This window comes from Mesocricetus auratus, unplaced genomic scaffold (genome assembly GCF_017639785.1).
Source record: "Mesocricetus auratus isolate SY011 unplaced genomic scaffold, BCM_Maur_2.0 Super-Scaffold_100008, whole genome shotgun sequence".
NCBI lineage: Eukaryota > Metazoa > Chordata > Mammalia > Rodentia > Cricetidae > Mesocricetus > Mesocricetus auratus.
In genome coordinates, this window is record NW_024429192.1 from 9170970 (window position 1) to 9194811 (window position 23842).

The 23842-nt window shown below is 42.6% G+C and overlaps 1 protein-coding gene across 9 annotated transcripts in view; it reads left to right on the forward strand.

Annotated features, from left to right (window-relative positions):
* The window catches only part of Grik1 (glutamate ionotropic receptor kainate type subunit 1), a 372708-nt gene that overhangs the window by 233659 nt on the left and 115207 nt on the right, over positions 1–23842 (forward strand). For all 9 annotated transcript variants that reach the window (XR_005878846.1, XM_005073843.3, XM_005073845.3 and 6 more), the window contains exon 4: positions 12465–12646. Coding sequence is in view for 8 of the 9 variants with exons in the window: in XM_005073843.3 (XP_005073900.1) it covers positions 12465–12646 (182 nt within the window). In the remaining variant the exon portion in view is untranslated. The remainder of the gene's footprint in view (positions 1–12464; positions 12647–23842) is intronic.

Genomic DNA, 23842 nt, shown 5'->3' on the forward strand with positions numbered 1-23842 from the left:
TTCCTTCATCTGTTTTATTTTTGTGTGTGAGGGGGGGATTGGTTTTTGTTTTTGATTTCTTGCATTTTTGGTTTGATTTTTCTTCTATTTCTTTAAGGGATTTTCTCATGTCTTCTTTGAGGGTCTCTATCATTTCCATGAGGTTGTTTTACAGGTCATTCTCTTCTGCTGCATCTGCATTGGGATGTTTAGGTCATCCTGTTGTAGAATCCCTAGACTCTGATGGGGTCATATTGGTTTTTTCTGTTTTTATGTTGTCGTTTTTCCCATCCCTTCTTCCAGTGGGATCTCATGGGGTCTCTTCCTTTCCTGGTGCATTCAAGCAGGTCCAATACTCTGATGTGTCTCACAATGGATGCAAGTGGGTCTGAGACACTCTAGGTAAGGGGTAGGCCCAGGAAGATCCAAGCAGGGGGATGTAGAGAGTTGGAACCCCGAGCAGAGCCCACACTCTGACTGCTCTCTTTAAGTAATGTTTAAAATGAATACATGTTTGAAAAGATAAAAATCCAGATGAACCATTAGAGATGAGTTTCTGATGTTCTCTGTCTTTTCTCTCTCTCACTTTTTCTTCTCTCTCTCCCTCTATGTCTCTCTCTGTATCTCTCTGTTTGTCTCTCTCTGTCCCTCCCTCCCCCAGTCTCTCTCTCTCTCTCTCTCTCTCTCTCTCTCTCTCTCTCTCTCTCTCTCTCTCACACACACACACACACACACACACACACACACACACACCACAGGCAGGGAGACAGAATGATAGAGTAGGCTTCCTTACTATACGCATTTACTATTAGCAAAATTGTTCCAACCACAGGCAAAAATATCTCTGACCTTTTGAAGGTCCAAGCCTAGAGTTTATCTAAACAAAACACAAAAGTGAATATTTAGTATATAAATAACAGTGGATGTTATGAAGACAAAGAAAGTAGCTAATGACATTTGAGGGACTAGGCAGGAAGGAAGTTTGTAAATTTCTGTAAGGATCTCTGGGAAGTACTCATTAGTAAACATCTAAGTAAAACCCAAGAAAGTATAAGGACCAAGCTGTGACGATACTTGGGGAGAGAATTCAGAGCCTCAGTTAGAATGAGCTGCTGGGAAGAAGGCCCTGAGCTGCAATAAGTCTCCAGAGGCACCTCAGTGATGCACCCATCATCAAAAACCTTCCATACAGAGGAGCTAGAGAGATGTTTGTGTGCAAGCCTGAGGACCCCAGGTCAATGCACCTCATAGAAAGCCATGGAAACACTGGCACCCACAACCGGAGCACAGTGTGCAGGAAGTAGGGACAGGAGGGAACCTTGGATGTGCTGACCACCACCTGGCTCCAGCTTCAATGAGAGACCTGTCTCAAGAGAGTAAGATGGAGGGTGGTAAAACAGGACGCTTGGCATCTTCTACGAATTATAATGTGTGTGCCTGAGCCCGTGTGCCTGCACACACAGGCACATATGATACACAACACACCCACACAATCTGCCTACACACACATAAAATAAAAACCTTCCATGTCTGAAGGTATCAGAATATATGAGCAAAGTATCTTGAATAGTTATTTTAGACTTCTTTAAGTACACTGTCTAGTCCCTAATATATCTTTCAGCAACAGTAGAAGGGGCTTTAACACAAGCTTTCCCTAGTTTCTGGTTTACCTTGAGCCTAGACCTTCCTCTTTCAATTAATTCATGACTGCCCTGGCCCTTGCTTAGTTGTAGACATGTGTTCATGAAGAATGCTCAAGTGCAGGATGCGTGAGTGAGGGTTAAATGTCTGAATGTTGCAGCTGCAGCAGAAAAGAGATGGGATTTGGGAGAAAGGTGGCCACTGTTGGTATCTGCATTATCTGATGCAGGGCCATGCGATGAAGTTTTAACTAAACCCCTATGTAGGATCAAGGGGAGCAACTTTGACGTAATTGAAAGCATGAGCTTCTATCCAACTGATAGGACTCTTGGGAGAGTGTTGCTTTTCAAAGACCTTCTTCCCTGGCCTCAGACAGGGAGACTCTTGTCACAGAAGGGCCCTACTGTGGATTTCTGCAGTGCCCTATGACGACATGGTTTAATTCCAGTGCTGCAGGGGATTGCTTCCTGTAGGACTCAAACTCATGTTGCACCATTCCATCATGATTCCACCCTCCCAGAGTGATGCGATGTATATATATGTGAGGGTGTGTGTGTGTGTGTGTGTGTGTGTGTGTGTGTGTGTACAATGTGAAAGAAGAAAAGGTAGCATAATAGGGGAAATCTGGAAGTTGGAGTGCATCTGAGATCATTCCACATTTCAAAAGTGAAGTTTGAGCACAACGTTGAAGGCAGTGAGCACGTAAGCCATGTGGTAGCAGAGGTCGTCAGGAGAAGCTTGCTGCTAATGTTGGTGAAAATGTCTGGTATTTATAGGTGCTCATGATGAAATCAGTGTGACTGAAGCTGAGTTAAATGACACTGGTTGTAGAAGAGGTCAGGGGAAAGGAATTGATGGATCCTGTGGGGGTACTAGAGACCCCTGGAAGACTCTGTGGTCTGTGTGAAATGGAAAGCCATTGGAGAGTGCACTGAACGGGTCAAGTCAACAATACATTAATGGATTATTCTGACTGTTGTATTGATAAGACACTCTAGGGAGGTGAGGGTGGTCATAGCAGCCTTCCAGATGGCCCCTACAGAAACCAAGACAGCGAATGCAGGTGTTAGCCATGGAGTGAGAGGGCAGCCAAGCACTGGAGACATTTTAGAGGGAGCCGAATACGCTGAGTGTCTGTCTGAATGTGGCCCCATTTGCAATCTCTTCCTGTATTCCCCTTTTCTCTTGCTTCCATTTGCATTGTAGTAAGGCTTATGTTTGAATGATGGATCAAATGGCAAGGGGCCCTTGAGAAACAGTGTAAGCAGCATCGTGGATATTCCCAGCTTGCCCAAGTCATTTTCTCCTGCTTTGACAACTTTTCAAGGCTGTCTTATGTACCCATCACTACCTTTGTTACCATATGACGCAGACTTTGAAGTATAAACCTCAATTATCTGAGAAACTGGAGGCACTTTGAGCTGCAGACATTTGCCTCAATGCAATAATGTAACAGGGAAGGAGTAAAGTCCCATAACTCTCCTAAAGTAGCAGCTTTGCTGGCATTCCAGTTGAGTCATATGTCAAGGAAAACATATTGCATTCCTTTGACATGAGACAAATGCCATATGGCAAGTTTATTTTTAAATAGTAGGTAAGAACAGGAAATCTATGTTCTGTCTTAGGAGCTATTAATGTTGTGGTAAAGGCAAAACAGGTTATGACTTCTCATACCTGTGGGTTAAAAAAAACATAATGATCAAAATATCTTGAGGCAGTGGAGGTCAGAAGAAAGGGAGCGTGGTAAAAGATAATCTCTCCAGCTTTAGCATGAGCCAATGGATAGAGTTGCCGCCATCTGAGATGGTAAAGGGCTTGGGTGCCACTAACCTACAGGAAGCCAGATGGATATTGTCCTCCTTTCCTGTCTGCTAAATTCCCTGACCAAAAGTAACTTGGGGAAGGAAAGGGTTTATTTAGTTTATAGTTCCAGTTTATAGTTGATAACAATCTTCTAAGGCACTAACTCAAGCCGCTGGTCACATCCATTGTCAAGAGCAGAGAGAAGTAAATGCATGCACATTACTGACTCCTTCTCTCTTACACAGGTCATGACCAAGCCCATGAAATGGTAGTTCCCATGTTTAGGCTGGGTCTTCCCACTTCTACTAGCAATCGAGACAACCCCACCCAAAGACATGTCACAGGCCATCATCCTCTTCTAGATGATTCCTTAATCGAGACTCTCTTTCAAAGTGATTGTAGGTTGTGGCCTGTTGACATTGACAATTAGCCGTCACAGGTATCAAGGATTTGGCCATGAACGTACTATATTTGAATTTGAGGCCCAGATAGACATCAGCTGGAGCTGTGAATAGAGGGGTCTGTATTTAAGGAGAGTAGTTTGGACTGTGGACACAACTGTGAACACAGAACACTGAATCCTCAAGGCAATGAGTACCTGACAGAAAACCCAGTCCAGCATCCACGGCACATGGTTCTTGAGAGGTGTCTTGTTGCCATGTATTCCTTGGTTTGTTAGTTTATAATTTCCTTAAGTCATTTTCAAAATCCATCACAGGAGTACGAGATGCCTATCCGACAGTCTGCAATAGTTAACTAGTCATCATGTCACACATAGACACTTTTAGACCAAGGATAAATTGTTATTTTATTTTAAAATCAGTGTGGTGGTTTGAATGAGAATGACCCCTGGTACACTTGTATAATGGAATACTTAGTCCTTGAACTGTTGGAAAAGATAAGGAGGTGTGGCCTCATTGGAGGAGGTGTGTCACCAGGTGTGGGCTTTGTGTTTCCAAAATCTCATGCTACGTCCAATCTCTCTCTCTGTCTCTCTGTCTCTGTCTCTGTCTCCCTCCCTCCCTCCCTCTCTCCCTCCCTCCCTCCCTCCCTCCCTCCCTCTCTCCCTCCCTCCCTCCCTCCCTCCCTCCCTCCCTCCCTCCCTCCCTCCCTCCCTCTCTCTCTCTCTCTCTCTCCTCCCCACACATCAGGATGTACTTCTCCAATACCTTGCCTGTGTGTTTGCCACCATGCTCCCACCATGATAATAGATTGACTCTCTGATACTTCTGATACTGTGAAGAAGTACCCTAATTAATGCTTTCATTTGTAAGAGTTGCCCTAGTCATGGTGTCTCTTCACTGCAAGAGAAGAGTGACACATATAGTCTATACCTTCTCCATTGTCATTGAAAGTCTCTCCTCCTCTTCCCATGGGCTTCTTTCTAGTTTAGTGAACTCCATGCACACTAACTCCCACATAAACACACCTACACAGAAACTAGAACCTAGGATCTGCCTATGAGACAGAATATACAGGATTTATCTTTCTGAGTGTGTGTTATTTCAGTTAGTATGGTATTTCCCATCCCTTTCTTCCTGCAAATTTCATGGTTTCATTATTCTTTGTGCCTGAATCAAATTCCATTGTGTACATGTACATTCAGCAAGGATGAATTTGAAATGAGATTAACATACAAAGAAATGTCAGCAGCTGAAAGAAATAAATCCTAAGAGAGTCTATAGGGAAATACAAACACAAAAATAATAACTAGGTTCTTGAATGCCAACATGTCACATACCCTTGGAAATCCTAGTTAAATCATTAAGGTCCCAACCATTCCAGAAACAGGTAAAATACCTGCTTCAGGACTGTATTCAAATAGTGACTTAAGCTTTGATCTTTTTTTAAAATTAAATTTATTTATTTATTTATTTTACAGCCCAAATGCAGTTTCCACTCCCTCCTCTCCTCCCATTCCTTTCCCCACTCCACTCCCATCCAAGCCTCCAGTGTTTCTGTTCAGAAAGTGGCAGGCCTCCCCTGGCTACCAGCAGAGCCTGCTATATCAAGTTATCATAGGACTAAGCACATGTGCTTGTATTAAAGTTGGACAAGGCAACCCAGTTTGAGGAATAGGTTCCCAAAAGTCAGTCAAAGCGTTAGGAACAGCCTCTGCTCCCACTGTTAGGAGTCCTAGACAAAGATTAAATTGCACAACTGTCACATATATGCAGAGGGCCTGGGTCAGTCCCATGCAGGCTCCCTGGTTGTGAGTTCAGACTCTGTGAGCTTCTGAGAGCCCAGGTTAGTTTTCCTCTGTGGGTTTTCTCATGATGCCCTTGACTCCTCTGTCCCCTACAATCCTTCCTCCCTCTCTTCAGCAGGATTTTGTAGACTGGGCCTAATGTTTGCCTGTGGGTTTCTGCATCTGTCTCCATCAGTGACCAGATGAAGGCTCTCTGATGACAATTGTGGTAGTCACCAATCTATGAGTATAGAAGATCACTAGGCATCATTATTCTGGCATTCTTTCTCTCCGATTATATATGGTTCTATCCTAGATCTCTAGGTCATCCAGCCTCTGGGTCCTGGCATTCCCGACAGTGTAAGGGGTGAACTCACTCTCATGGCATGGGTCTCAGCCTGGATGAGTCATTGGTTGACCACTCCAACAACATCTGCACTACCCTTCCCCCAGAACATCCCATAAGCAGGGCAGACTGGAGGCCAAATGTTATGTGGTTGGGTTGGTGTCCCAATCCCTCTACTGAAAGTCTTGCCTGGTCACAGGAGATGTCCAGTTCAGGCTACATATCCACCTTTGCTAGGAGTCTTGGGTATATACCCAAAAGATGCTTAGTCATACCACAAGGATACTTGCTTAACTATGTTCATAGCAGCTTTATTTGAAATAGCCAGTAAATGGAAACAACCTGGATGTTCCTCAACCAAAGAATGGGTAAAGAAGCTGTGGTACATTTACACAGTGTAGTATTAGTCAGCTGTTAAAAGCAGTGACATCATGAAATTTGAAGGCAAATAGATGGAACTAGAAAAATCATCCTGAGTAAAGAAACCCAGAGACAGAAAGACAAGCATGGTATGTATTCACTTATAAGTAGATACTAGATGTAAAGTAAAAGATAACCAGACTGCAATCCACAGCCCCAGAAAGGCTTGGTAGCAAGGAGGGACACTAAGATTTCCCTGGGAAGAGATCTCTTGGGTAGACTGAGGGTGGATGGATATGGGAACATGAGGAATCACATGGGGGATAATTGGAGGGGGAGAGTATTGAAAGAGATGACTGAAAAGGGGGGGTATTTAGGGTCATGTAGAAACCCAGTGCAATGGAAACTCCCAGGAATCTACAAGGGTGACTTAAAGTTTTTAATGTCCAATAGATTCTCTTGCATTTGCCCATAGGATACCAACAGAATTGAAGGGGATTCTGTTCACAGTCAGTATCACATGAGAGACAGTGAATTTTCACATTCATTGTGTACAACTCGGCCCACTGTGTTGTCAGATCCACAACACTGCTTAAATCACCCTCACTTTGTGGTCACCCATGATTCCCACTGAAATAACAGAGGGATTTAAGGACCTTGCTACCGCAACAATTTATAGTTCTTCATTTCTCTTCCTCCCATTGTTTAAAACTTTGACATAGCCAATCCCAGTCCCCTGTCCAGAACTCCGCAAAATCTCAGAATCCTGCTCAGGAAATCAGTCTTTATATATTGTATGCAAGGGACATTGCTCTTAGCTACCGTGTATATTACTCAGAATCCAGGCCCAAAAGATATTGCCAGAGTTTACTGCAATATTAGTGAAACTAAAATATGCGGGTAAGGCTCCTCCATGAGCTCCCTGATGCCTCCAACTTACCTTTTTGTTGTTGTTGTAATTTTTAAAAACCATATTCCGAAGCTTTTCACTAAGGCATGCTGCACTTCCCCGGGTAATTCTTTCTCTCATCTCCATTTCTCAGCTCTGATTTCTTTCTTCCCTCTGGAAGACTCCCAATTTATACATAGATGCCCTTAAGAGTCCTATTAGATGTGGGTATATTAATATACCCACACATTTGTGAAATGCCATTTTGCATGTTTCTAAGTTCAAATGAGGAAGAAATTAACATTTAAAACGCCTGATCTGATCTTCAGGTCCCACTGGTTTATTACACTCGTCCTTACAGCATCAATCCCACTCGTGTGGTTTAATGAACAGGGAATTGGATTAAGACTCAAGAAAACTAAGGCACTTTCTTTTGAACTGAGACTCATTAAATGGAATGAAAGCTACCCAGGAGTAGTTTGGACTGCGGTGTGCAGGAGAGAATCTCTCACACCGAGAGGCGTTCACAGCAATGTGAGGGGATTCCTTCATCAAGTAGGGCTTTAACCTTTAAAGTCCTTTCCAATTCCTAGTGTCTGAGACTCCTTCTTGTGGCTGATCTAGACAATTAACCTCACTGTGTCTGACTTTCTTCTCCATGAAATAGCTCTGGCACCTGTATACTTCCAAAGAATATTCTAGGTTCAGTGGGCTATTTATGATGCAAGCAGGCACACTGTGGAACAGGGGCAGTGTAAATCGCAAGGTTTGTTAGTGTTGAAGAAGACACACAAGACACACACCATTTCTGCACATTCACTGGAAATAGAAGGAGTTTTTGTTCCTCTCCCATATGTTCCCCTCATGCCAGCTCCTCAATATACAAGCAGATCAGCATTTTTCTGTGTCATATTTGCATACACAGAGGAGACAGCCAAAGCATTTAGAATTGGCCGTGTAGACACTTTTTAAATGTTATCTCTATATACAGCCTAGCTCACATCCATGGGAAACAAACTGGCTTGACTCTAAAGCACTTCCATAATTTTAAGTTCCTGATTGCATGCCCAGGGATGGGGGATAAGAGAAAACACTCCTGATATTACATCATAGCAATGAGTTTTGTCTTTGAACTTAGAGAAAAGACTCAAGAGTTGTGCAATAAACTTGTACACCCACTCCTCCATCCAGATGTACCAACCATTTTTAACTAACCAAGTTCATTTTAATCTTCTCTCATTCTTTCGACATAGAAATAACTACATGGTGGTGCTCTCCCACGAGCCTTGTGTGATAGGCTGGGGCAGGAAGATCAGAAGCCCAAAGTCATCCTGGGCTAAATAGTATGCTGTGCTTTGTCACAGTTTCAATGGGTAGCGATCAATGTTCTTGGTTCAGTTTTCGGCACCATGAAAAAAGTAGGAGTAATAATAACTATGAGGTCTATAGAACCACCGGAAAGTATATTGTAGATATTCTGACTTTTTGCTCACTAGTAATACATTGTTGTGCTTACTTTAGAAACTAACTTTCTTCATTACAGCCACACTACAATCCATCAATGCAAGAAGCTTAGCAATGATACAATACTGTCAAGCAAACACATTCGTGGTTAATTCTCTTTTCCCTAATTGCACCAGCAGCGTTCACTGTGTTTCATTGTGGCATCTCTTTGGTCTCCTTTGGTCTTGAACCTTCCTTTCTCATTTATGACACTGATACTTGTGGAGAGTCAAGATGAGATAAGAGTTTTATATAATGTCACTCACTTGGATTTGTCTGGTCCATCCCTGATCTACATTTCAAGGTGGCATCTAAGATGCCTCCACCTCTCTAGGCTAGAAAAATCACCAAATTTCTAGTTTAGCACACACCATTGGCATTGCCTGTAAGAGAAATCTTGGCAGGGCTAGGTCACCTGATCAGGGCAGGCATCCAAATGAAGGTGTCAGAACACTAGGGGCTGCTCTTAAATCTGTTTCCTTTCCCTAAGGTCATTACCTGTTTAACGAATAATTTTTTAACTAGTCATTACAATGAAACAGAAAATGATTGATGCATTGCTGCAAAATGCAAATATAAAGGAAATCTCTCAGCAAATGTTCTGTCCTGTGAAGGGAGGAAGCATTTTAAATTGCAAATCCTGCATCGTTGGCTCGTGAGGGCAGAAAGACTTGGCTTAAGGCAGCAATTGCTTCGGGAAGACAGTGCCAAGTCACTGTCCTTGTCACGCCTCGGCTCTGTCATCTTTCAGTCTGTAGATCCCTCCTTCCCCCAGAACCCACTTACCTACAGACCCAGGAGTGAGTTTTCCCATTTACAAGCTTCGTGGTAAGTTTTTATTATAAAGAGAAAATCATTCCAATTAGAAATTGACCCTCCGCATTGACTCACTGCTCTTCTCCCCCTCACGGCATGAAAATCCTTTCGGAAACCATCGTGAGAGAGGATGGTCACCGCATGCCAAGACAAGGTCTGATGCTTTTATGCCGGTCTAGAATTTGCTTTCTCTGTTTGCTGACAAAGCAAGTCAGTTAGTTTTGAGTCATCCATGCAATCAGTCGTCCCGAAACACAAAAGCCGGGCGGGGTCACTGATTGATCTAGGAGAAAGAACCCTGCTTGGGCATCAGATGACAGATTTGGCTTTAAGCCCTGAACTTGCTGCACGACTGTGACCTCCAGCATGTCCATCCTACAGCAGGCCCAACCAGCTTTTTAACGTATGACATTAAGGGGCAGATGAAACTGCACCCACCGAGGGATACTTTCTGGAATAAAAATCTCCTCCAAGCTTCAGAGGCCTTGCGGAGTTCAGCCCAGGCCTAAGATCTAGTGAGCATCCAGGAAGCATGTCCCCTTGAATGCGAATGTGAATGAATGAAGTTACAGAGTTCAGCCCAGGCCTAAGATCTAGTGAGCATCCAGGAAACATGTCCCCTTGAATGCGAATGTGAATGAATAAAGTGGGAGCTGATGCCCTCAACTCTAAATGCCAACAGGGTGCTGGTTGGGGAGATGCTCTTCAGGGTTGACATTCCTTTCAGCAAAGAACAAAGGAGGCGCTCTTTGCAATGCATGAAATGTGCTTTTTAAATGTTTCCCCCACTTTATTTAAAGGCCACATTGCTCTCTCCTAGGTGGTCATGCTGCAGCTAATTAATAAATGAATAAATAAATAAATAAATAAATGCATAACAGCAGAGCATGAAGCCTGAAGAAGGGGAGACAGGAAAAATCAGCCTCTGGCTCCTTTCCTTCTCACGAAACCTGTTTAAGCTTCCTTATCCCCTCCGCAACAATAGCCTGTATTTATAAGGTAGCCCAGAGACATGGAAAGATAGAGCACTAGACTCACAAATAGTCTTAATCTACGGTTTCTGCTCGCTGTCCCAATAGCCCCGAGTAGGTTATTTAACTGCTCTGGGCCTTGGTTTCTGTACCTGAAATAATAAACGTGATAACTTGCTACATAGTGCTATTATGAGGTTTAATTACTCAAAGAAATAACAAATACATATATGCTCCATTCCAACCCCAACCGCATTCTTAGCACTCGGTGGTGGTTCAGAAAATGAAACTTGGTAAGACAAAAAAAAAAAAGGAGTGTTTCAGGGTTGGCTCTAGCCAATTAGAAAGGGAGTGAAGGATGAGGAGGCTGTTGTTCTAATCTTTATGAAAAAAAAGAGAGAGGGGTGGAAGAAAATGCACTAACTCCTAACATGGTTCTGCAACAGTCTCCCTCAACTCCACTCAATTTAACTCTGAAAATAGTGTCGTGAAAAACTGGCTACACTTCAGAATCCAACCTATCTCCTGTGTTGGAGAAGCTGAAATAAATGGGACTACTAAAGGGAGGGCAGTAAAAAAAATAACAGAGAGAGAAGCAAATATCTCACGTCTGGAAGGGGCTGGAATCCATGTGCCATCCTGTACCATGTACAATTTCCATACAATTTTCCATCTGAACATTCATAAAGTTTAATATTCTCTGTTGATTACCTCTGGCTAACAAATCCTGAAGGCACTGAACTGCAGACTTTTTTTAAAAGTCAATTTTCCAATGTGATAGGAGTCCTTGAGTGAGACAAACAGAGAGAGGGAGACAGACAGAGAGAGAGAGAAGAGAGAGAGAGAGAGAGAGAGAGAGAGAGAGAGAGAGAGAGAGAGAGAGAGAGAGAGAGAGAGAAACACCATACACCAGTTCACATCAGGGTTATGAGGTGGAGATTTTCTATGATTGCATACCTTGCCTAGTATCCTATTAGGGAAAAGTGCAAGTTGGGTTAATCTAGACCTATGGTAAAGCAAATATTCCATCAATTTAGGCTGCTGCATACACTTTGCGACAACTACCAGCAGTTACATTTTAAATGACGTTTTTGCTTTCACTATCATACCCCAAATCCTATAGTACATTTTAATCAGATAAGGACTTAACCAACACAACTTTCTAACATATTATCAAGAGATATAAGGAGCCATTTACAGATTCTTTATTGGGATAACACCAAAAAAGTATACATATACAAAGCAAGCCACTCAATTAGCTGGTGAATGACATGCTACAAATAAATATTTGATGGTAAGTTTACACAAATTAGCAGCCCCTAGAAATCCTTGTATTCACTGAGATTTTAAAAGATGTCAGGTGTTGGGACTGAAAAGATGACTGAGCACTTGTGAGTGCTGCCTGCTCTATGAGAGGACCTGATTTCAGTTCCCAGCATTGGCATCAGTCAGCTCTCACAGCTGCCGGGAATTCCAGATCCAGGGCATCTGATCCCCATTCCCGGCCTCTGCTGGCACAGGGACAGATACATGAACATGCAGGCACACTCACACACATATTCACGAGAATGGATTTTCTAAAATATGCCTCTAAAGATGATACCAGGTGCTATTTTGTTGAGTACCTCTAGAAACTTGAGTCAAGGTTTTGTTTGTTGAAGTTTCATAGTCACAGACTTGATATGTTAAAGACCTGTAGTGTTGGCTACAAGGTTGAAAACCCAGATGAATGCTAAATGGATTTGAAATGCACTTGGGAAAATTGTGCTTCCAAGCCACACAGACCCACAAATGGAAACTATCAGTGCAATCTACCCGAGAAGGAGGGATGATGAATAGGAAGTCAATAGTGTAACCTTTAGGCTGGTGGCCGCTTGATACATTTTGGGAATGTTCTGCTTTTGACTGTAAATGGCAAATAAACAACACAGATCCATCTCTGGTGCATGATTGGATGTCATTTTCCAGGTCTAATTCGCCTGCAAGAGCTCATCAAAGCTCCTTCCAGATACAACATTAAAATCAAAATCCGCCAGCTGCCCTCTGGGAATAAAGATGCCAAACCGCTGCTCAAGGAGATGAAGAAAGGCAAAGAGTTTTACGTGATATTTGATTGTTCCCACGAAACGGCTGCTGACATCCTTAAGCAGGTAAGAGGTCTGTGGAGGGGGCTGGAAAGTTTCTACACCCCTATAAGCCTCTCCGCCGATGCAGCAGCCCAAATCAGACCAAATCAAACCAAATTAGAAAAGCCCACGTTTCCCAGATGGCCTTCCAATCCCCCAGAGAGGAGACAGGCAGTTTAAATGCCCTGGGGAATGGTCTTGAGCATCTCTGGGGGAGGGGGTCATCATTTGGTGGGCTTTCTGAGATGTAGCAGAATTTGGAGGGAGATAAAAGAGGAAGGAGAGTTTGGGTGGAACTTCCACCATAACAGGGGTAAAAGTTGGGAGAAATACATTTCATCTTTCTCAAAAAAAATTGTGGTTGGTTTTGGTTTTCACTCCGTGCAGCCTGATACAGCCGCCACAGTATAGGCTAAAGACTGTAATTTTCAGACCCCTTTAAAGGAGTCCAGGGTATGGTTGGCTCAAAGACAATTGTGAGGTGTGTGTACTGCTCTGCATGTACTGTGTGGCAGCAGATGGAGGGAGAGGGTAGATTCTAAGTGATGCAAATATCTGTTTTCTTTACATCTTCTGAGAACAGCAAGCCACACCTCATTTGAGTAATGTGTGCTGCAAGACCTCTGCGGCCTGCACTGCAGAGTTCTAAGCAATCTCAGCCTAAGGAAGATCCTTCTCTTGTTATGGACAGACAGTAAGCTGCTTTGCCTTCATCTCCAGAGGATGTAGGTAGAAACAGGCAGTTAACAAATCCTCCACAGATGAAAGATGTCAGTCATGTTCATGATTATCATAAAGCAGTGTTAATTGAGTTGCTGAGGAGTTCGATCTAACACCCAAGAAAGAAAATTAAAAATTTGTAAAAGATAAAGCACTGATTTCCAGTACTCCCTGCAGAGTGATTCTAATTCCAGGGACTTGTGGCAAGAGCCACACGTGTTTGGGGTTGCCATACTTGGGATACTAGAGTGCTGTACTCAAGATTGTACATTTGGGCCAAAACTACATCTAGAAAGTATATAGGTGTATCTAGAAATACTAGTCAGGAATTTCAAATAGAAGCAATAATAAAAAATATCAAAGAATTAAACCTGGAGGAAAATTGGGGGAGAAAAACGTGTAGTCTTTGTGCTTAAATATATTACATAAGCCAATGTCCGTATCAATATTTTAAAATAATGTATACTATATAAATTGTGCACCATGGTTAAAACACTAAAGGTTGTAACTGGATGACAATTTCCTACATGCACTAGCAACTCGCAGTGAATAAGCACTGTGATTTTGGAACCACTAGGATGTTGTCTTCTGATACAGTCATGCATGTCTAGGATGCTGTCTTCTGAAACAGTCATGCATGTATCCTGGGGCTACACAGTCTATGACCATACTTGTAGAGGACTTCTGCTGCTGCTGAGTTAAAAATGAGAGCTGGGACTGCACCAGAAGTACACAGCTAGGAAAGCCAACCATTTGTCTGATTCATCTACTGAATGATTGCTGTAAAAGATGCTACCTAGAACTGCCTGATTATTAAGGCTTCATTTATACAACTTAACACAACTGATTAAAGTACACAACGGGGTATAGATCAGAACTGGAAAAAATCACACCCAGCTTTTATGTGCAACTCCCAAAATGCAAACAAGCAATCCTTCCCAGGAGCCCCTGACAGCAGAGAGTGGGGACTTTGTTACATCCAAGAGAATAATTTTCTAGTGATATGTACATGGTATTCAATCTGACTCACACAACCAGCTACAATTTTCCCAAAAGATAGGCCTGGGATAAATAAGAGAAGACTGCCATGGATCCTGGCTGAGAGACTTTTCCTTCTTTATTGATAAATGAAAGCCTAGTGATCCTTTTTTAGAAATAATGTTTATAGTAGGTTATGGATTATGTATTTCAAAAACAATTAAAATGAAAGCCAAGCCTGGCAGTGATGGAGGTCTGGGGACAGAAGCAGGAAATGGAATCCGGCTCTTCTTAGTTCTGGCCATTGGTACAAGTGCTTTTCTTTCACCTTCGTCTTAGGTTTTCAAACTGGGCTTCCTTTTTCTGATCATTGTGTGACAAGAGTGTCAGTGAAGTTTGGTGGAAGTCACAAGAAGCTACTCGGCTGCTTTTTATTAAAAAAATGCATCCTCTCATATATTACATTCTAACCACAGTTTTTCCCCCTCTTCTCCTCCCAGTCGCTCCCTCCAAACCACCTCCCTTCTCCCCCATATCCACTCCTCCCCCGTTTTCCTTCAGAAAGGGCAGGCCTCCCAGACATACCCACTGACCGTGGGCTAACGAGATACTATAAGGGACATTACATATTAAGTTTAGATGAGGCAACCCAGTAGGAGGAAAACAGTCCCAAGTGCAGGCAAAATAGTCGGAGACATCCCTTGGAGTCCCACAAGAACACTAAGCTACACAACCATAAGGTACATGCACAGCACCTAGCTCAGAGCCACACAGGGTCCATGTTCATCTCTTCGGTTTCTGTGAGCCCCTATGAGCCCTGCTTATTTGACTCTGTCGGTTTTCTTGTCATATCCTTGACCCCTCTTGCTCCTACAATACTGCCCCCAACACACACATATTTCCCTAGGATTCCCCACATTTCAGGATGAGGGAGAAATCTAGTACAATGGAAACTCCCAGGAATCTAGGAGGGTAACCCTAGCTAAGACACCTAGCATTGGGGAATACGGAGCCTGCACCAGTCATTTTCTGTAACCAGACATGGCATCCAGTGGAGGGATTGAGACAGCAACCCGGTCATAAAAGCTTAAACCTACAGTCTGTCCAGTCTATAAGATCTGCTGGGGTAAACATATCACAGAACTTGTGGAGTGGCCAACCAATGGCTGATTCAGCTTGACCCATGCCACAGAAAAGGAGCCCATGATTGACACTGCCTTGAGGACCAAGAACCAGAAGCTAGATAGCACAGAGACCTAGGATAGAACCAAACACATTAGGGGGAAAAAGTCAAATAAATGTTTCCTAATGATACTCTGCTACACTTATAGACGAGAGCCTAGTATACCGTCACCTGAGAGGCTTCATCCAGCAACTGATGGGAACAGATGCAAAGACACACAGCCAAACTTAGACCCACTGAGTTGACTTCATGCTGCCTGTATGAATGAACATGGGTTTGAGACCATCCTCTGGAGCATGGGTAACCTCTCCACACATACCTGAAGAAAACTGGGTATTCCTTCCCCAGAAGTCATCAATTGCCAGCACCTAGGGACGCAACCTAATTAGACCCTCTCCACCCATGCTGTGATCTTGGGCTAGCTTGATCTTGTATAGATCACTTGCACACACCCTCAGTCACTTATACCTTATACACTTTCATGCAGAAAGATGCTGGTTCACTGGAGAATTCTGCTCCTTCTGGCTCCACGAACCTTTTCCTCTTTCACAATGACCCCTGAGCCTGGGGGCTAGCAAGTCTGATAGCATTTTTACTCATGACTTGCAAGTAGTTTTGAGGAAAGAACCTGCAAATGCAGCTACTCCTTCTGCATTGGCTGCAGAGGACCTGAGCTAGCCTGAAGACCAGAGCCTGTTATGTTGAATACTCAGTTTGCTATTCTGGTTAAAATAATAATACCCAAGCACTCTTTGTGATTCTCTTTAAGTGACTCCATTAGCTTTGGGCATTGACCTATAAGAAGCAAGACAGGTACCTTGCCTAAAGCTGTCTAAGGAGTTCTCTCAGGGAACTGGGGAACTCAGCCATCTAAAGCTGATTCTGGTTACAGTTCACTAAAAGAAAAAGAAAATGAAGGAGGCTCATGTCCTTGGTAGAGGGCTTCGCTGGATGACAATTACGGTGCCTGATTTCTTACACTCCCATGCCATGCATTCCGAGGTGAGTTTGGCACTCTCGCTTACGAACAGAAGAAACCAGAGCTCTGCTAAATAAAGAGGCCCATGCAACTGGACTGTGTGGAGCCAGGCTGCCAAATAATCTCTGCAGGCGCTCAGATGTCAAAGGCTATGAAATCATGTTACCACGAAGGACCCTCTTTTGCAACGGACTGTCAGTTGCAGACTTCCAAAAATGTATAGGGAAAACACATCCACTTGCCCCTGTTTATCCTATGAGGTTGGCATTAGTAACTTTCTGGTTTTGTGTATGAAGATCACTGCCAGGAACTCTCCTGGTCAGTCTGGCATCCCCTCGCTGTCTCCATGGCCTCCTTGCTCTTCCCTGCACCTTCATCACACATTCTCATTGCTAATGCCTCTTTAAAAAGGGGATTAAATGCACCTTAAGGGAGGTATTTGACATTTATGTGAAAGTTTAAAAAAACGGAGAAGAGTCTATAGTTATTGAACACCCTAATCACTCGGCAAGGTGATTATTCCTATTCATATAGAACAAGTACTATGTGATGAGAATCTGAAGTTATTTACCCCAAATTAGTTCAGGATTCAAATGCCAAGACTTGATTAGACTAGAGAAGAGCACAGCTTTCTCGTGAACATACTGCCTTTGCAATTAGTCACAGTTTCCCCTCAACAGCTGGCAGGTCACATGGGCCAGGTCACAGGTCAAGGCCACCACCCCACCTTATTCATGCATCATTTTCTAGCAAGCATCCCTAAGTCTGAGAGCATGATGGCTTCTCCTATCTACTGAGCCCCTTCCTTACTCTAATGTCCGAAGTCCTACTCCTCCCCAGTGGCAATCACACACCACACACACTCACACACACACACACACACACACACACACAGAGACACACACACCCCTTTTCTCATGGAGTTATCCTTTGAGGAAGTGCCTGACAGGAAATGTGTTTCTATGATGAAGAGAAGGGTAGGGAGACATTATATGTGAACTCTCAACCTGAGCCTTACTCCAGACTGGGATGTAAGCAGCCATCTCATTTAGTGATCCATCATCCCAGCCGGATTAGTAGCATTCTTCTATTCCAATTGAAACCTGATGCTTAGAGGAAATAATTTCATCTTCTATGAACTAAGCATGTTTTCAGTATAAAACACTAAGTCCTTCAAGGCCTGAACCTGTCTCTTTCTAGACTTCTTACAAGACTGCAGCCTCAAATGATCTGCATACCCAAAATAGAGGATGTGGGGCCTGAATACACATTTACCTTGATTACTCTGTATTCCTTATTAGGTAGTAAATCTCAGAGGGACAGGGCATTTTCTCTTTTTACTTAAATCCTCAGCACCTACTATGGTATATCACACAGCGAGTGTGTCATGCAACGACTGAATAAAGAAATGAATGAGTCAGGAACTGCATTAGAATATTTCAGCAAGTGATCTCCAAAGTGACCTTTCTTCTGTCCACCTTCAATAAAGCACTCCTGTTAGGGACAGAGCTCACTGGTAGAATGCTTAGCTAGCATGCACAACACCCTAAGTTTAATCTTAGGCACTGGCACAAGAAGGAAAAGGTACATTTATGCCAAGAATTGTGTGCCTCCAACTCGGCCAAGGAGCGTTTGGGTCAGTCATTCCTCGTAGTTTCAGCTTCCTCCAAGTCAAGCTTCGTTCTGTCCTGAGATCTTACAGCGGTAACAAATGAAACGCCTGGGAACATGTGGCTCCACCACAGGAGAGGGTCAAATTCGTTTTTAACTTTTATAAAGTAAGTGAGCAAAGGAACCGCTTTCTGGAATAGTGGCCTGCCTGCTGGTGGCTTATAGATGGGAAGGAAGGTCCCACGGAGTGGGAGGGGTGTAGGGGGAGGGTGACTCCATCCGGCAGGCAGGTAAGCTACAGTGGGGCTCAGCCACCTCCCTGAGCTGGAAGACTGTCTGGAGTGATCTTGAGATTCTGTTTCCAACGCAGAAAACCTACTCCATCATTACACAAGCATATGCTTTAGAAGAGTAATCCCTTCCTCACATGGCTTGTGTGGCAGCAGAGAAAAGCAGGACATTATAATTGAGCCATAAAACATTTAGAATGAAAATACTTTATAAAATTACACTGCATTTATTTCCTATCAACACGTGTGTATACTCTGGCATTTCCCCCCTTTCTGTTCTCATTCAATCAGCATAAAAACAAGGTCACGAAGAAAATGAATTTTTTTAAATGCTTAGCCTCTCTACTAAGAAGTACGATGGCAATGTTGATTAACCAAATAAATCTGCACATTGATTTTTTTCCTTGTATGTGTTGTGCCCACAGGCTGTGATGAGGGCAAACAGAGGTGATTAGAGAAAATTCATACCATCACTGTCTCTCAGAACTCAAAACACCACTGAGCATAGCCACACAGTGCTGAGAGGTACAAACCTGTGCCTTCTGACTGGAATCTTTGTCTGTCTTCTCTAATAACAGACATACAGGGTAGACCAGATAGCTTAAGGACTACTGTTGCTTAACGCTTGTTGTATGCAAGGCACTGATGCTGAACATGTCTGATGTAGCATTCATTTCATTGTTATAAGAAGATTATAAAAAATCTCTGTGTAAGAAAATGATTGCTCAGAGAGATTACGCAACTTGGCTAACATCACACAGCAAGTAAGCAGCAGGATGAGGTTTGAAACCTATCTAAGGATTTAAACAAACTAAGGATTTAGTTTGTTTCTGATACCAATCAGTTATTACAGTTGTCAAATCTAGAGTACATGTCATGTTAGCCTCTACTTCTTACAGACAGTTGCCTTGTTTGATTCTCAGATACACAACTGTTTCTATCTTTGCAGAAGGTCCATATATATATATGCCTTGCCTATGCATATAGCCCCAAGGCCAGTAATAGAATGCGTTAGAGACAGAAAATGTCATTCTGTGTTTCAGTAGTTTTGAAATTAAAGGTGCTAGAGACTGCACAAACAGTAGCAACACACCAAAGGGAGACCCTGAAAATGAGGTCACAAAAACATATCCGTCTAATGCTTGCAACCATGAAATCTCTTTATAAACTAAGAGTGGGACAATAAGTGAAACCTGTAACGACAATGAGTGGAAACTTGGTAGCCAAGTTGGGAATGTTTGACTCTTTCCCAACATAAATTATTAAATAACTTCTATGCATTTGGTACTTCCCATTTGCTAGCACTTGATATTCATTTGAACAGAAGGGTTTCTTTTTATCAGCTTAAAGTATCTGCGCACTACAATGAGAGAGATGGCAGAGCTGGGACTTCAGACTAGAGAGCCTGATGCCCTCATTGTCCGAGTTGTCAGTGGTCTTCAGCTTAGAGCTTCCTCCTTTTCCCATGCTCCTGGATTCTCTCACAAGTGTTGAAATATAAAGAATTTGTGCACTGCCTTGTACTTAGTAGACTGTCTAAGAAATGGAGACTTAATTACACAATACATTATCTTTTAAATTTCTCAAGTCCTTTGATGGTCTTTGAGCCAGCTAATTGATAAGTTCATTACTGTGGATAAATCCTGACGACATAATCATGATGTATCTCAATTTACACTAACTGGGTGATAATTTGTTGTATATTATACAATTATTTTGGCAGTATGTTCTCATTCCAATTATGTTTCCCTCAGGCTGATATTAAAGTTTATTTATAGCCCTTGAACATATAGTTAGTTTTAGTTATAAGGAGCAGTTCACAGATAAGAATGTGCTATCTAAATAATACAACAATTAGTTGACCTTTATGAATAGCCAGCAATTTACTGAAAATGTGTTTCAATCAACCATGTTCATATTGTTCAGAATGCCACTTCAAGATTCTCCAAATCCTCCAAAAAGTGTATTGAGAAGAAGACTGAAATAGTTTCAACTTGAAATTGGAAGCAATGAAAATGCTATAGATGCATTTCTATGTATACTCCTCAGAAATGTGCCGATGCTTCATTCCAGCCCTATCAAAATTCGGCTTTAATAGAAGATAAAAATGCATCCTGGTATTTGACGTAGGCCTATTTTAGAAAAAAAATCATGCAAAGAATTATAGTTGTGTATATTGGGACACATCTTATGTCTTCAGTAGGAACAGGGAACTTAAGTTTTCTTTAGAATTGTGTATATATACCATTTCTGAATGTGCCCTTTTCTATATGAAAAAGGGTACATGACATGACTCCAATTTTAAAATCTACTTCTAGACTAAATAAGGACAAAAAATCATGTCAGTATGCAAAACACATCTGCTTCTTACAACTTCCCACAACTGTTAATCAAGCTCTCTGTAATCTGGCCTCGCCTGTGACATGTGAATTTTACTCCTATTCAGTTAACAAAGAATAAGATACATTTAAAACCCCCAGCCTAATAAATAAGATTATCAAGTTGACGGAGGATAAGAAGATTTGTTATTTTATGCCTTTATATGTGAGAGGCTATTCACATGTCTGACATCATGCCAAAAAAAAGATGTTAAATCCAACAGTACATACAAGAGTGCCAGGCTGGTACTGATATATAAAACATTCCACCCATTGTAGATCATCACCATCCATACGAAGAGTGACTCCAGGATTCTTTATCCTGACTTTCAATCTCTGCATCACCTTTTACGTTATATGACGACAGTGCATCTAAGACCACCCCTCAATGTAAAAAACCAAGTCTACATTGCTTTTCTTTTTTATTTATTTAAATTAGAAACAAGCTTGCTTCACTTGTCAATCCCAGCTCCTTCTCCCCCCGCAACCCCCAAACTCCCATCCAATTCCCACTCAACTCTCCAGGGAGGGTGAGGCATTTCATGGGGGATGTCCAAAATCTGTCATATCATCCAGGACAGGGCCTAGGCCCTCCCCCATGTGTCCAGCCTGAGAGAGCATCCCTCCATGAGGAATGGGCTCCCAGAGTCCTTTGGATGCCAGGGATAAATACTGATCTAGTACCCAAGGCCCCAAAGATTGTCAAGGCCTCCTCATTGACACCCACATTAAAGGTCTGGGCCCAAGCTGGCCTCTCAGCCATCAGGCTGGGGTCTATGAGCTCCCCCTTGTTCAAGTCAGCTGTTTCTGTGGGTTTCATTGGCAGTGTCTTGACCCCTTTGCTCATTACTTCTCCCTCTCTGCAACTGGGTTCCAGGAGTTCAGTTCAGTGTTTAGCTGTGGGTATCTGCCTCTGCTTCCATCTGTCACAGGATGAAGGTTCTAGGATGACATACAAAGAAGTTGTCAACCTCATTATCGGGGAAGGGCATTTAAGGTAGTCTCTCTACTATTGCTTAGATTGCCAGTTAGTGTCATCCTCATAGATCTCTGGAAATCTCATTAGTGCCAGATCTCTCCTCAAACCTATAATGACTCCCTCCATTATGGTAGCTCTCATCCTGCTCTCCTCTAGTCTTCCCCCAACTCAACTTTGCTGCTTCCTCCATATGCTCCCCTCCCCTTCTTTTCTCCCCCTCACTTTACCCCAGCTCCCTGTCCCCTCCCCCTATGCTACCAGTCCACTCAGAAGATTCTGTCCCAGTCCCCTTCTCCGGGGTACCATGCATATCTCTCTAAGGGTCCTCTATGTTTCCTGGACTCTGCAGTAGGACTGTAGGCTGGTACTCCCCTGGTTCATGTCTAAAATTCATATATGAGTGAGTACATACCATATTTGTCTTCTTGTGACTGGGTTACCTCACTCAGGATGGTTTCTTCTAGTGCCATCCATTTCCCTGCAAATTTCAAGAGTCCGTTTTTTCCCTGAATAGTACTCCATTGTGTAAATGTACCACATTTTCTCTATCCACTCTTCAGTTGAGGGGCATATAGGTTGCTTCCAGGTTCTGACTATTACAAGCAATGCTGCTATGAACACAGTGGAACAGATGTCCACCTTCAGCAAAGTGGCTTGATACAAGATTAACTCAAAAAATCAGTACCCCTATTATATAGAGATGATAAACGGGCTGAGAAAGAAATCAGAGAAACATCACCTTTTACAGTAGCCACAAACAACATAAAATATCTAGGGGTAACACTAACCAAACAGGTGAAAGACCTCTATCACAAGAACTTTGAGTCTTTAAAGAAAGAAATTAAAGAAGACACCAGAAAATGGAAATATCTCCTATGTTGTTGGATAGGTAGGATCATCATAGTAAAAATGGCAGTCTTACCAAAAGCCATTACAGATTCAATGCAATCCCCATCAAAATACTGGCACAATTCTTCACAGACCTTGAAAGAACAATAATCCAGGGTAGTCAAAACAACCCTGTACAATAAAGGAACTTCCAGAGGCATCACCATTCCTGACTTCAAGCTCTATTATAGAGCTTTAGTTCTGAAAACAGTTTGGTATTGGCACAAAAATAGACAGGTAGACCAATGGAATCAAATTGAAAAATCTTATATTAACCCACACACCTACGAACACTTGATTTTTTGTGGAGGTGCAGGCCTTTATTTTTTTATTTAGTTTAGAAACAATCTTGTTTCACATGTCAATCCCAGCTCCCTCTCCCTCCCCTCCTCCCCTCCCCACCAGGTCCCCCAGTCCCCCACCCAATTTCCACTCTGATCACCAAGGAGGGTGAAGCACTCCATGGTGGATCTCCAGTAACTGTCATTCAGAACACTTGATTTTTGACAAAGAAGCTAAAATTATACAATGGAAAAAAGAAAACATCTTCAGCAAATGGTGCTGGCATAACTGGATGCTGGCATGTAAGAAGATTGCAGATAGATCCGTATCTATCACCATGCACAAAACTTAAGTCCAAATGGATCAAAGACCTCAACATAAATCCAGCCACACTGAACCTCTTAAAAGAGAAAGTGGGAAGTACCCTTGAACAAATTCTTATAGGAGATGGCTTCCTAAACATAACACCAGTAGCACATACACTGAGATACACAATTAATAAATGGGACCTCCTGAAACTGAAGGCAAAGGGCACAATCAATAAGACAAAAATGCAGCCCACCGAATGGGAAAAGATATTCACTAGTCCCACATCTGACAGAGAGCTGATCTCCAAAATTTATGAAGAACTCAAGAAGCAAGTCTCCAAAATACCAAAAGATCCAATTAAAAAGTGAGCTACAGAATTCTCAAAAGAGGAGTCTAAAATGGCTGAGAGACACTTTAAAAAGTGCTCAAAATCCTTAGCCATCAGGGAAATGCAAATCAAAACAACTCTGAGATACTACCTTACTCCTGTCAAAATGGCTAAAATCGAAAACACCAATGACAGTTTATGCTGGAGAGAATGTTGAGAAAGTGGAACACTCCTCCACTACTGGTGGGAATGCCAACTCATACAGCCACTTTGGAAATCAGTATATTGATTCCTC